The 15,127-nt window shown below is 44.6% G+C and overlaps 1 protein-coding gene across 1 annotated transcript in view; it reads right to left on the bottom strand.

The window, feature by feature from the left end:
• Positions 1-15,127, bottom strand: part of NARS1 (asparaginyl-tRNA synthetase 1) — a 963,811-nt gene that overhangs the window by 297,730 nt on the left and 650,954 nt on the right. Inside the window, exon 11 of the mRNA XM_044087034.1 lies at positions 7,196-7,331. Within this exon, the coding sequence (XP_043942969.1) occupies positions 7,196-7,331 (136 nt within the window). The remainder of the gene's footprint in view (positions 1-7,195; positions 7,332-15,127) is intronic.

The raw sequence follows: 15,127 nt of genomic DNA, 5'->3' as shown, positions 1-15,127 counted from the left end.
TTTAAGGAGCTCTACAGAGGCTGCACCGAAAAGGGCCTTATCAACAGGTACATCTAACAATTTGGTCTGGACATCCATAGGAAGGGGCTGTAGACTCAACCAAAAATATCTTTCTCAGGACAGAACTTGAGGCTGCAGATTTAGAGGATGCCTCTACCACATCATAACTGCACTTTATGGAGTGCTTGGTTACCCAAGAGGCAGTAAAGAGCAGGGCAGATAGTTGTGACTTAGCAGGGGAGTCTGGCATATTTGGAATCAGTTCAGAAGCTTTTGATAGGGTATCTAAAACAAACCTAGCCATACGAGTTTGATAGTTTAGGGCTCTGATGGCTACATTTGAAGAAGTATACACCTTCTTCCCTAATCTATCCATAAATTTGCTGTCCTTGTCGGTGGGAAACAGAGGTGGAAGACAGCTGTCCGGATGATTTATCTGCTGACACTGCAATGACAGCAGGGTCTGCAGGGGGGTACTTGAATAGGAACGATGTATCCTGAGGAACTTCATAAAATCTATCTGGACATTCAGTAGCTGTGGGCTGAAAGTCAGGGGTTTGTGAGGCAGCCAGAAATGCATCATGAAAAGCTGAAAGCAGGGGACGGACTGCAGATGGAGAGGGATGCTAATCCATCTGTAATAATTCAAAGAATCTCTTTTTTGTTTCAGAGACATCTGAGGCCTGCCAATTAAAATGTTCTCTCATCAAAGAAATGATGTCCCCAAAGGAAATTTCCTCTCCTGGAAATTCATGACTAATAGAGTCCTCATCCTCAGGGATAATGAAGTCCTTGGGGGATTCTATCTGGGAGCAATAGGCAAGTGATTCATCAGAGGAAGAGTTCCTCTTCTGAATCCTCCAAGGCCTGCAGAGGTGTAGGGGTTGGTACAGGTACATGAGACTGGAGGGCATGGAAGGCCCTGAAAAGATTTTGGGAAAAACTTTCCATCTCTATGTTCCCTGTGTTTTAATTTCAGTTTCCTCTTCAGAGAAGTAAAAGGATGTGTAGACTTAGAGGCAGATGTATGGGAGGATGGAAAGGCTAGAGTAGGTCCTACCGACGCCCCAATCAGTGGTTCCCCTTTGCCATCAGGGGCTGATGGCTGATCAACCTCAGCAGACATACTCTGCATTTCTGCCGAACCGGCTTCCACTGTTTCCTGGCTCTAGCAGTGAAACAGGCATCCAATGAGATCCTTGGCTAACACCCGCCTCAAGAGTTTCACCGGACTTCTGAGGTGCAGCATGGGTGTCAGGCCCAACTTCCTTGGCTGTCTTCCGAGGCAGCTCAGTTGAGGTACCTACCTCACCCTCCATGCCTAATGCTAGATGCCAGAGACTCTGATTTTCTAAATAAAGCTTTAAGCCAGCCAGACAGCTGCAAAGCGTTTAGGTAGACAGAATCTGCAAATATCACAAGACATATGGTCATGGCCTTCACCTAAACAGTACTAAAAAGTACTTATGTGTGTCCTTGTATGGAATACGTCTTCCACAAGCTCACTTTCCTTTCCTAGCTGACATGTACATTTGAAAAGCAATAATATGGAAACAAAAACCCCAACTGGGTACTTATCTGTATCAGACGGCCAAAACAACGAACTGATTCCCGGAGCTGGCGATCGGACGTCTGTAGATCAATGTGGCAGAAAAGTTCTGAAGGGGGGTACATGCAGAAGTCACTTTTATAGCAGACATTGATTTGTGACTCTGACAGGAAATGCAGCACATACTCCTGATCCTGAGACTTTGATATACTGGCCAGATGTCTGGTGCTGCAGGTAACAATCTCTCTACAGTTATGAATACTGCAACATGAGAAAAGAAAGACATGTAGAGTTAGAGTTGTGTACAGTCCTACAATAACAGCAGATGCACTATGTCCTTCCATATCACTGCTGCAGTATTACTAAGGTAAGAAGAGTACAAAAGCTCAAGAGGCACCCCGGGAGGAGAATGGTACTGAAAAACCCTCAAGAAGCCCTTGTAGGATAGCCCTGGCAAAGCCAGCTCTAGCCCTGGAAATAACATCCAACTTACATGCTTAGTGAAGGTATAGACAAGACAAAAAAGCAGACTGAAGTATGAAACTGGTATCCAGACCTTGAAAAATGCACCAGAGGAAGCAACACATCTGGTAGAGTTCGCCTTTACTGAAGGAGAAGGACATTTGCCTTAAAAGGAATAGCAAAAGGGAATGGCTTTAGAAATCCAGAAAGAGATGGTTTGCTTAGAAACCGTTAAAACCCACAGATTTGGGATGAAAATAAAACAAATAGCTGTTAGATTTATGAATAACTTTAGTTTAATCCAAATATACAAACCGTCTATGCAAGTTCAAGGTGTGAAGAACAGTCTCACTGGCAGACTGCAGAGAAGGCCAAAAAGAAGGCAAATGAATAGATTAAGGGACAACTCACTAACAGTCTTGGGCATTAAGAAGGATTAGTATGAAGAAACACCCTGCCCCTTGAAAAACTAACAAATGAGAAAAGTCACAAGTGCCTGAAGTTCCGAAACCTTAGCCGAAGTAAGAGTCAAAAGAACAGTCTTACAATTACAATGTTGTCAGGAAGCTCAAGCAGTAGGCTCAAAAGGAGCCTGGCTCAATTTTTCAAGAATGAAACTAAGATCCCAGGAAGGCAGAATAGTTTTCCTGTGAGGCCTAATATAAAGGACACCATTAAGAGGTCGTCTGACCTAAATCTGGAAGCTAGAGGAGGAGTCAAGGGCAGACAAGCAAAGATTGCTGACAGATTAGCTTTAACTGAAGAATATGCCAAGCCAGCATGGAGCAGATCATACAAATAAGACATGACCAGAGGAATATCCTCAGATAGAGGATCCCAAAGGTGAGAGGCACCAGAAAACAAATATCTTCCATTTGGACAAATATGATTTCCTGGTAGTCTGCTTCCTGGCCTTCTGAAGGACCCGAAGCATGTCCTCAGAAGAAATGTGTCCAAAAGGGATCAAAACCTTATCACCCACAGCATCAGCTGAAGAGTAGATAAGTGAGGATGGATAACAGACCCCTTGTCTTGTGAGAAGATCCACCTGGAGAGGTAACTTGTGGTGATTTCCACTGACCAAGTGCGAAAGAAGGAGGAACCAATGTTGTCTGGGCCCAAAAAAAAAGTCACCAACAAGATTTTGGGAACGGTCCTGCCTGATCTTGCACAAGACTCTTGGAAGCAGAGGAAGGGGAGAGAAAGCTTACAGAAACATCCCCTTCCAAGGAAAAGTCGGGGCATCCACTTTCCAGGCCCAGGACTTGTGACTCTGGAACAGAAAAAAAGGAAGTTGTCTGTTTAGAGGGGAGGCAAAAAGATGCATCTGAGGAGCATCCCACCAATGGACAATGTCCAAGAACACATCTCTGAAGCATCCATTCATGAGCATATGTGCTGAACCTGCTCAGAGTCTGCCACTGGACTGTGCTCATAAGGAACTCAGACAGCCGGAAAAGACTTGACAGCTAGCCTGCAAAGGTGGTAAGACCTTGTACCCCTTGTTTATTCTACATACCACATCACTGCATCACTGTGGTATTGTCTGTGAAAACTTTGAGGGGCGTGGGTTGAAAAGTCTGGGCAGCTAGAAGCACAGCCTTCATCTCCTTGATGCTAATGTGGTCTGACCACTGATGAAGAGGCCAGAAACCCTAACCCTTAAAAGAGCTGAAGGAAGCTTCCCACCTCTTGTCAACGGCATCTGTAAAGAGCTCTTGAGTTGGGACTGGAGACCAGAAAGGAAGCCCTGGGTTGACAGAGAGAGAGTCAATGAATCCACCGCTGTAACTCGAGCTTCAGACAGGGAAGGAAGTGAACTAAGTAGTCCGGGGGATGACTATGTTGAAGCCACACTGACCTGAGGCACCACTGAAGCTTTCTTATGTAGAGCTTGGCCAAAGGCAGCATGGGAATGGTAGAAGCCATAAAACCCGTGGACCCTGGCCATGACTGAAAGCAAAGGAAGAAGAAACTAGAAAAAGGTAGAGACAGGACCATGGGGACATGCAGAGATGTCAGCATGGGGATGGTCTGGATCCTGCAATCAAGGAAAACATGATCCTGAGAAGGAGTCAAGACTGATTTTTGAAAGTTTATGGTGAATCCTACACTCTATAGCACGGAAATAGTAAACTGGAGATCCTGAACCAGAGCTTCAGGGGACAAGTCCTGAATGAGCAGATTGCCCAGATAAGGAAAGATCTGAACCCCGCTCATCCTGCAAAAAGCGATAACAGGAGTGAGTCACTTGAATACACTGGAGGCAATACAGAAGACAAAGCAGACAACTGAAAATGCAAGGAAGAAACACAGAAACGTAAACATTTTTGAAAAGGGGATGGATGGAGATATGAAGCTAAGCATCCTTAAGATCCAGAGAGACCACATCTGAAAGGAGGGGACCTTGAGAAACTTGTTGAGCTGAGAAAGGTCCAGAACTGTCACCAGGTGTCCTCCTTCCTGGGAACCAGAAACATTCTGGAATAAAAAGCTCTCCCTTCCTGGGCAGGGGGCACAGCCTGAATGGTACCCTGGGTCAAAAGACAATGAAGCATCTCTGGGAAGAGAGGACGCTGCTCGCCAGGAGATTGAGGGATGCCCAGAAAGGGAGGAAGATATTTCCAAAGCATGAAATACCTTTGGTAGATAATGGACAGAACACAAGAGTCTGTTGTGATCCATAACCAGTTTGGAAGGGAAAGGTGAAGTGATAAGGGAACCTGGCCTAGGGAAACGGGAAGAAAACTGTCAAATGGAACCTGGCTTGTCCTGAAAATTAGGTTTTTGAGAAACAGGGGTCTGCGTAGATTTAGCAGGAGGTACACATCCAGAGCCCTTTTTACCCTTTGGAAGAGGCAAGACTGTCTATAAACAAAAGCAGATGTGGAACAGTAATTCTTCCAAAACCTGGGAATAGGAGAAACAAAAATATGCTTCACCTCCTACAAGACTTTGCCCTAATCCTGGAGAGATTTAAAAAGTTCAGCAGCACTACCAAAAAGGTTTTTATTACCTTAATGTCATCAGGTAAAGCCTGAAGACAATGCCAAGAATAATGCCTCGTAACAGAACCAAATATAGCAGCCCTGGAAGAAGCATCAACTGTATCATAACTGCACTTAGAGTGGCAGACGATTTCAGAGGTAAAACTCAACAAGGAAAGGGCCGAAGCCTTCTACTCAGTATCAGGAAGGTCAGAAATCACCTGAGAAACTTGAGAAAGGAGAGCTAAAACATACAAGTCTGGTAATCAATAGCCATAAAACACATGGTGGTAGCAATATAGACATTTTTGCCCACCCTCTCCCTGGCCCTACTATCCTTATCTGAGGGATGCAACTTGGTAGAGGGCAACATCAAAGGAGACAGACACCACAGAAGGATCATTAGACGGGAATTTAAACAGAAAATTACAATTATCGGGCACCTAGTAAAATTTGTCATGTTTCTTAGGAGCTAGAGGATGAGAATCAGGGGCTACAAAAGCTACTGAAAAGGTATCCAGGAGTGCAGCCAAAACTGGAGGAACAGCAGAAGGCTTGGGAGACTCCAACTGGGGTAGCTTATAATACCTCTTCTGCACATCAGAAACCTATGAACAATCCCACTTAAAGAATTCCATCATACAGGAAACAGCGTCTCCAAAAGAGAGCTCCTCTAAAAGGGAATCCTCCTCCACTGAACCACTGTCCAAAGTGGAATGGATCTGAGAAGTAGTAGGATAATGATTCTTCACCAGAATCTTGATCCTCATAAGGTGAATCCTATTCCCTAGGCCTCTTAAGAGTGGCAGGCACAGAGACCCCTCTGAAGAGGTTTTAAAGCCATTAAAGCGTTAAACAACCCCTGGGTAAAATCTTGCCATTCATACTAATCAGAAATATGCTTGGTATCCTGTTTCTTCTTCTGCGGGACAGCTGCAAGAAAAACCCGGGTAAGGCCAGATCCTTGTCAACACTCAGTAAGTGTAGCAGGGATCTCTTCCCTCACTAAGATCTGCGGAATCCCTTCAGTCTCTTGGAAATATTCAAACAAGGTTCCCCCTCAACATCAGGAACAGACGTTTGCAAAGTCTCAGAGGACGTGTGAGAAATTAGATCCATGCCGGCCTCCGATGGGGTCAAGGCAGATGAATCAGATTCAATGACTGGACAATCCTCTGGGCTTTCACTAGCCTCATGAGAGATGTCTGGGGAGGCTGGACAGCACCCATATCAGACCTGAGGTTTTTGGTCTTTTTTTGGACCACAGCTGGTCCTCAGAATGGGAAGACTCCGCCATAGCACTCTAAGCCAACAGCTTAAGACATTATTTTTAAGGCATAGAGACAAGGAAGAGAGGTGACTACGTAGGGACAAACACTTGGTAGAGAGAACACTGGGTATGGTTATGGGAAGCAACCAGACAGAAGACACTGGTCATGCGGACCTTTATGGGGATCCTGCCTACCACACTGACATTTTCCCTTTCTGGAGGACATGAAACCAACAACACTAAAAATAAGAGAGAAAGATAAAGAACCTCAATGGGGCACTTAACTGAAAAATGGCTCGGTAAACAGTAAAGAAGAAAGTCATTCACACAGACATTCAACGATGGAGTTCAGACTGGCTGCAAAGAAATTCTCAAGTGTGTGAATCCGTACTTTACCTTTATGCCCTACGCTTTGCACAGGAGCATATGTATGACATATGGCGCCTGCGGATACTAAAGGTTTTGGGACACTGGCAGGACGTTCAGCTGTCCTTGGCAGGCCATCCCTTAGTTTAGGAATACTGCAACAGCAACATGGAAGAACATCTAGAGGGTACATGGAAGCCCTGTGCCTTAAATTTTCCAATTTCAGGGTCAGAACAAGATCTGTGAGAGATATCAGTTAGGAGCACGAAGAATCTAAAAGCTGTAGCTAGACCAAATGCCACAATACAGCTTTACAATCGCATGACTTGATTACTTAAGAAGGCACACAACCTCCAAAACAAATAAAAAATATCAAATACTGGAATCAAAGTACTGGTGAATACAAAACTAACATTACTAAGGCACTATCAGTTGTTCAGAACACACTGCTTCATAAAATAAAAAACAAACAACTAAAGAACACCTTTGCATTATCCAGACACATGTATGCCCAACAAGGTCTTTAAAGCTTTCAAATTAGAAAAATTAAACAGCACATACCGGGTTGACTTCATACAACAAGGGTCCAGCAGATGACTTCAAGACACGATCTACAACATCACATACCAAATCCTCAAGGCGGTTCAGTAAGTCATCAAATGTAATAAAAGGGCATTCGGCTTCTATGTGGGTGTACCTGTATACCAAACCAAACAGCAACAAAGTAGTGAAAAAAAAATCTTATTGTGCTAAATCAAAAAGAGCAAAAGCTCAGCTGCAAAATTAAATGACAGAGAATCTAAACTATAAAACAGTCAAAACCTGGATAAGCTCTGAAGACTGGTAGACTTCAGAAAACTACCCCCACAAACAGAGACCACCTCATCCACAGACTCAAATCACTGGGGAAGACTAAGAAAAAAAATAAGAAAAACAGACTAAATAGATACAAATGTGGAAGTTGAGTCTCAGTGCAGGCAAATACAGATTAATGCACTTGGGTCACAAACATCTTGGGGGGGGGGGGTAGCATCAGAAGAATTGAAATAATGGCAATGGATCAGCAGCACAATGAAAGAGCAATGGCGGCAGCAGCAGCAGTACTACAGTGTATGGTGACTACTCAAGAGGACGGACTCCAGAAGTAGACAGAGACAATGCTCCTATTCTACAAGGTTCTAATTAAACCACACACTGAATAATGCATACAGTTCTAAAGGCTATTCCAGAAAAGGGACATAAGGCTGCTGAAAGGACCCCAAAGAAAAGCCACCATAAAGGAAGTGGGATGGAGGAAAAGGACATAACCAGAAATTAAAGGAGACAAAGCTCTTTTCACTAAAGGCCACAATAGCAAGTTGGGACAGGATACAGTCACTATACAAAGGAGATGTGAAGGGGGTTAATCCTTAACAGGAAGGATGTTGGGGACAGAGGACACAGTGAAGTTACTTCACGTTGAATCTTCAAAAAAATTATTTCAAAGAGGGGTTTGTGGACTTATGGAACACACTGCCAGAATGGCTTGGGGAGAGGGTATCCACACAGACTTTCAAGAGGGCACCAGCCATGTGGGAAAAGGGAGAAGGTTAAGGAAGGGATGTTCACAGGTTTATAGGAGGTTACTAGGCTAATGGCCCTAATGTCTTAACAAGCCTAGCCATGTAATACCCTTGTTCCCTAGTTGACCAAGGTGAGATGGTCACTGTTGGCAGAATGAATCAGTGATCATCACAGACTGCCTCTACAGATTATGTCATCCCAGAAGGGACTCAAACCCACAATCCCTGGCTTAAGAGGCCAATGCCTTACCCATTGGGTGACCCAGGCTTGCTGGGATGTAGGGGATATAAAATGCTAAATGCAATTAGAGGGCAAACTGGACAAGCTTACTGTCTCCTCCTGCAGTCAAGCTTATATAATGGAATGGAATGTTACAAAATGGAGGTAAATATTACAGCAATTCCATTCACTCTGAGAAGAGAAAGGGGCCCTAACAGAAGGACTGAGCTAAGATCATCACAGTCTGAAGGAAGAGGATATTGCATTCTAGAGTAAAGGGAACAGCCTCCACTGCTCACCAGGTAATGGAGTATGAGCTTCCACTGCAGATGATAGACTGCAGGGGGAGAAGAAAAAGGAAGGTATCAGCAGAAGAAGGGATCAAACAAGTCAAAGTAATGCACAGTAACTGAAACAAGGTGATCCTAGACCATAGACGGAAGCCAGGCCAAGAACATGAAGTCCAGATGGTGGAAAGGAAGAGAAAAGCAAGGGCTGCTTGGTTTTGCAAAAAGGACTTTTGCAGGATCATTTTCTTCTACTTGACAAGCAAGGATGCAGTTAGACAGTCACCTCTTGGCAAACAGGGTGAGCACTCACTTCCTAAAAAAGCACTGAACAAGAACTGCAATCTCAAAGGAGCAACAAGCAGAAGGCGGTCTAGCTCATCTTCCAGTGGGAATCACCTCATCCAAGCCATCCTTTGCAGGTACACCAGTATGCCTTTCATCCTTGCCACAGCATCCACGTTTGGCAAAAAGGAAAGGCTCACATAGGGCTGTATCAGCACATCTGTGGACAGGGTCAAAGCAAGACTTTCCCTAATCCCAGACTTGGAAGGCCTTAAGTGATCCCAGCATACAGTAATAGGAATGGCTGAAGCCCTAAAGATGAAACCCATAACTGAATACCCTAATCCCAATGCGGCAAAGAACTGCACCTTACTGCCATACCTGTTCCTTTTAAAGCCCTTCTGGAAGGAAAAGCTGTAATTCTGGAGAGACAAGACGGCCTACCGAGACCATCGGCTAGGAGATGATGCAAGGCACTAGCCATCCTCTAGGTTGTTGCAACAGAGAGTGTCCCCAACCTTGTAGAAAAGGCACATTCTATAGAAAGGATTAGAGACCAAGCATGGCTCTCTGTGACACAAGGCCTCACTGATAAGAGGCATCATTCCATGAGGTGATAAGAGAACCCTGGGGATTTTGAAGTTTCATCAATTTTAAAACCCAAATTTGGGAGCAGCCAGATGAGAAGGAAGTCACAATACCTGCAGTCTCTCTGAAACCAGAATTATATCACAGTTTGTGTGAAAGTCCAATCAGAAAATGAGGCATGGGTAAAAGCCTGTACTGGATCTGGTGATGGCAACGGACAGATGACCTTACAAATTAAATCCTACACCTGCAACTTTAGCTCTCACCCAAGGGTCAAAATGCTTGATCACTCGTGGCTGCGTGCTACACAGCCCCTAGACTTGTTTTGCCCAAAAGCCCCTCCTCCTCATCAAGAAATGACCAGCCTATATGGGCCAGACTGGAGCCCCTGGAGGCAAAGCTTCAGCCCTCAGTATCTCAGGTCTCCAACCAAAAAACTCAAAGGGGCTACTTTCCATAATCATACTGAAAGGATAGAGTACAGAACAAAGTTGATAGGGGAAAATGGTGCCTCAACCATTCAGGAATGCACACACTAGGTTGAAAGGTAAATGTGTACCTCTCAGAGGCCTCAAATCCTTTACAGATGTAGAGGAAAGGAAGAGGACTGTCACCTCTCACACAAACAGTGATTCCTGTCCTAGAAAGTCTGTGATGCCATGGACAATGTATACTTTGCTTCTAGGATGGATCACTCCAGTCTCTCCTTTAAATGAAGTTTCACACATCAAAACTCAGGCCACTCTTTTAGCACTGAAAGAGACTTGCCTAACAATTCCACAGGAACCTCTTCCTGACATTCTCTTTCAACACTGAATATTTCTTCATCAGAAAAACATACAGGTAAACAAACTTACAGACTTTTACAAAGCTCAAATTTAAACTGTGAGAGCATTCAAAAAAATGGCAAGCATGGTGGGCAAGTATACTTACTTTGTTGATGCATGACATCATGTTATGAGTTGTCATGGGAGAGTGTCTTTCCCAGAGAATGACACTGATGTGTGGTCTCAGTAGGCCTTCTCATCTCTCCAGAATTACACCTTTTCCTTCCAGAAGGGCTTTAAAAGGAACAGGTATGGCAGTAAAGCGCAGTTCTTTAGAAGACTTAAATTAATCCTGAAAATAGCATTGACGTCCAGGAACAAAATCCAAACTATAAACCAACTTGCTTTTCCTGTCCTAACTTACAGTTTTGGAGTGAGTGATTGATTGGCCCCAAAACGTGCTGGACAGATTAGATATTAAAAAGTATAGTTGTGTACACTTACCATAAATGTAGATGTTCGAGTGTATTTACTGTTGCAGTCATTACATTCGGGTAATCTGCTGGCAGGTTCAGCTTGAATAACAAAGTCTTGGGTCCTGCGTCGGTTGCTGTCTTCTCTTCCATGATGTCAGGTCGTCAGGGGTATAAAACATGCAGTCGACACCATTTTATTCAGTTTTTCTTGCCCCAGATGTCAGGTGCTCCCCAAGGCTTTAGTATATAGTGAAGAGAAGGTATAGAAAAGGGGGATGGGTGGGTAACCCGGACTACAACAGTGAATACACTCTAACATCTACATTTATGGTAAGTGTACACAACTGTACTATGTTCTTCATGTTTCACTGTTGCAGTCATTACATTTGGGTAGAATCCCAAAGCTATGGATGGGAGGATGGAGCTAAACAGCATTAGGAGTGGCTATAAGGCCCTGCAGAACTGCAGTGGCAAAGCCTGCCCTGGATTTGGAGAAGAGGCAAATGATAATGCTTTATGAAGGTATGAAGAGAACTCCAAGTAGCAGTCTCTAGAATGTCTTTAGTTGGAACCCCTCTGAGAAAAGCTGCTGAGGTAGAGGCAGCTCTGGTGGAATGAGACCTGATCCCCTTGGGCACAGGTTTACCATGATGCAAGTAGCAGAAACTAATTCAGTGGCTTATCCACTTAGAAATAGTCTGCTCTGATATAGCCTTCCCTCTGACCCTGCATCAAATGCTACCAGTAGTTGCTCAGACTTTCTTAGAAATTTGGTCCTGTTTAAGTAGAATCCTAGTTGTCTGTGTACGTCCAATGAATGCAGAATCCGCTCCCCCTTGTTCTGCGGATTTGGGTAAATGGTTGGCAGGTGAATTGTCTGATTAAGAGCCACACTAGATACCACCTTAGGCATAAAAAAAGGATTGGTCCTGAGGGACACCCTATCCAGGTAAAATGTAATAAAAGGCTCCACAGCCATGAGAGCCTGTAGTTCTGAAACCCTTCTTGCTGATGTGACTGCCAAGAGAAAAAGCTGTTTTCCAAGATAGAAATTTTATATCCGCAGTAGCTGCTGGTTCAAAAGGAGGCAGGGTGAGTTTTTCCAGCACAAAACTGAGGTCCCATGCAGGAGTTGGTGATCTTCTGGGAGGCCTTAAATTTTTGGCCCCTCTAAGATACTGTTTAAACAGAGGATGAGAAAAGAGGGGAGGCTCTGTGTTGTAATGAGCCAAGATGGCAGAGGCATGGATTTTTATTGAAGAGAAAGATAGGCCCTTGTCAAGCATCTCCGTCAAATATTGTAAAATCTGAGGAATATTGGGCTTTGCTGCATCTGTTCCTTGTGCTTGGTTCCAAGCACAGAATCTCTTCCATTTGTCAGCATAAGATTTTCTAGTACTAGGCTTTCTGGCTTTCAAAATGACATCCATCACAGATTTACTGAGAGGTGTTGTTTGAATAATTAAATGATCAGCCATGCTGCAAGGTTCAGAGTTTGGAGCTGAGTGTGCAGAATTTGATTGTTCTGCTGAGACACTAGATGAGGTATTTGAGGCAAGTACCAAGGGTGAAGTTTAGACACATTCCTTAGAAGTGGGTACCAGTGTTGGAGAGGCCAGTCTGGAGTAACTAGGATCATTTTTGGCTTTTCCTGTCTGACATTTAGTAAGATCTTGGAGAGAAGAGGGGGAAAGGCATAGACTGATAGGTTTTTCCAACTGAAGGATAAGGCATCCACTTTGCATGCATTTTTGTGATGAAATCTTCTGCAGAATTTGTCCAACTGACAATTTTGGGGAGAGGCAAATAGATCTATGTCTGGGCTTCCCCATTTCTGTGTTAACATGCTGAAGATTTGTGGATCCAGTTTCCATTTGTGCGGGTCCATAAGATTTCTGCTTAGGTCGTCTGCCAGGGTATTTTGTTTTCCTGGCAGGAATTGAGCTTGAAGATGTATTTGCCAAGTCAAAGCTGTGTTCCACAATGCCATGGCTAGTCTGCAAAGGGGCTAGGAATGTGTACCCCCTGCTTGTTTATGTACCACATAACCGTGGTGTTTTCTGTCTTTATCAGTAGTTGTCCTGGATGAAGTAAGTCCTTGAAGGCTGTCAGAGCATTCTGAACAGCTAGCATCTCTTTCTGGTTGATATGCAGATGCATTTGTTTTGGGCTCCACTTTCCCTGAATGCATCTCCCTGCCAAGCATAGTCTGATGCGTCTGTATTTAGGGTTTGGGTGGCAGGGGGTAGAGTGAATGACAGCCCCTTGTTTTGGTGACATGTCTCCGCCCACCAAAGAAACTCCTGTTGTAGGCAGGGAATGAGAGGAATTAGAAGTAATGTACTCACCATAACGTTCCATCTGAGTAGGTGACTTCATTTGGATGCAACCTGTGGGTATCGGATCCGACTTCGGATCCGAGCCGGCATTTCAAAAGCTTAGGATCCGAGCTCCTAGTTCCTCCCTCTACCCATAATCCCCTGCCAAGCCCTAACTGACCTCAGATTGAGTTTGCCTATAATATTGGTAAAGAATACCTGAACACAGGATCAAAATTTCACTCTATGCAGGTCAGGGGGATGGAGGGGGGGCATGGTTGCATCCAAATGAAGTCACCTACTCAGATGGAACGTTATGGTGAGTACATAACTTCTAAATCTGAAGTAGGCAGACTTCATTTGTCTGCAACCTGTGGGACAGAGTCCCCAGCTACCTAAATCTTGGGTGGCCGTCATGGAAGGATGTTCCGGAGCACCGCAGAGCCAAAGGATGCTCTCCCTCTGGAAACAACATCCACTTTATAATGAGAAATGAAGGTATGAGATGAGGCCCAAGTGGCCGCTGCACAGATGTCATCCAAGGGCACTCGGGATTTAAAAGCGGCCGAAATAGAAACTGCCCTAGTAGTATGAGCTGTAACCCGCTGAGGAGCTGGCCTCCCTGAGGTGTTATAGGCCTGCAAAATACAATTCGCAATCCATCTCGAAAGTGTGACTTTAGAGACTGCTTTACCCATAGCAAATTTGGCAAAGGAGACGAACAGTTGATCTGATTGCCTATGACCAGCCGTTCTGTGAATATAAAATCGCAACTGTCTGTGAACATCCAACAAATGCAGCTTATATTCTCCTTTGTTTTTGTAGTTGGGGAAAAACACAGGTAGGTTGATTGATTGGTTAATATTAGCTTCTGAAGAAACTTTTGGGAGAAAAGAAGGATTGGTCCTGAGGAAGACCCTGTCAGGAAAAAAGGACAGGTAAGGCGGTTTAACGCAAAGAGCCTGAAGCTCCGACACTCTTCTGGCTGAAGTGATAGCTACTAAGAAGGCAGTCTTCCACGAAAGGTACATCAGATCTACAGATGCTGCAGGTTCGAAGGGGGGAGCAGTAAGTGCTTGTAGAACTAAGGATAAATCGCAAGGTGGCACAATTTCCTTGACCGGAGGTCTCAAAAAAAAACCACCTTTCAAAAAGGCCTTGCAAATTTTTGCCGTCATGAAGGGTGTTGACTCATGATCCACATGATAATGGGAAATAGCTGCCATTTGCACTTTTACCGTGGAAGAACTGGCTCCCTGATGGAAGAGGTTCATTAAGAAATCCAGTACCGCCGACAGTGGTGCGGAAAAAGGATCAATATTGTTCTGATTTGCCCAAATAGAGAATCGATTCCATTTGCTCCGATAAATCTTCCTAGTGGAAGGTTTATGAGCTGCCACTAAAATAGCTTTAACAGGTGACGAGATACCGGGAGTCCTAATCAGGGATGGAACTGGAGCAGCCAGGCTGTCAATCTCAAGGTGTGGAGGTTCGGAATCAGAAGTCCTTGAGGATGGGAAATGAGATCTGGAATGGGATCCAAAATCCAGGGCGGATTCACTCTGTGAGACCACACATAAGGGAACCAAGGTTGACGAGGCCAGAACGGGGCAATGAGAATCATTTTGCTCCCCAAACTGTTGGCTTTCTGTAAGAGCCTCTGCATTAGAGGTGGTGGAGGATAAGCATAAAGGAGACCGGGGGGCCAAGCATGCACCAGAGCGTCTCTCGGGGATTCCCCAGGTGGGGGAAGCAGAGCGAAGAAACTGTCGCATTTGGCGTTTGAGTGAGAAGCAAAAAGATCGCAACAAGGTTGCCCCCAGGCGGCAAAAATCTTCTTCGCTACCAGAGGATTGAGAGACCATTCGTGAGGAGAAAGAATGGTGTGACTGAGCTTGTCCACTAGGATGTTGGCTTTCCCCGGAATGTGCGTTGCTACAAGAAAGCGGTTGGTGGAGATTGCCCATTCCCAGACTCTCATGGCCTCTCG

This window comes from Protopterus annectens, chromosome 1.part1 (assembly GCF_019279795.1).
Source record: "Protopterus annectens isolate FY-2018-M chromosome 1.part1, PAN1.0, whole genome shotgun sequence".
Lineage (NCBI taxonomy): Eukaryota > Metazoa > Chordata > Ceratodontiformes > Protopteridae > Protopterus > Protopterus annectens.
This window is presented reverse-complemented; position numbering and strand designations above follow the sequence as displayed.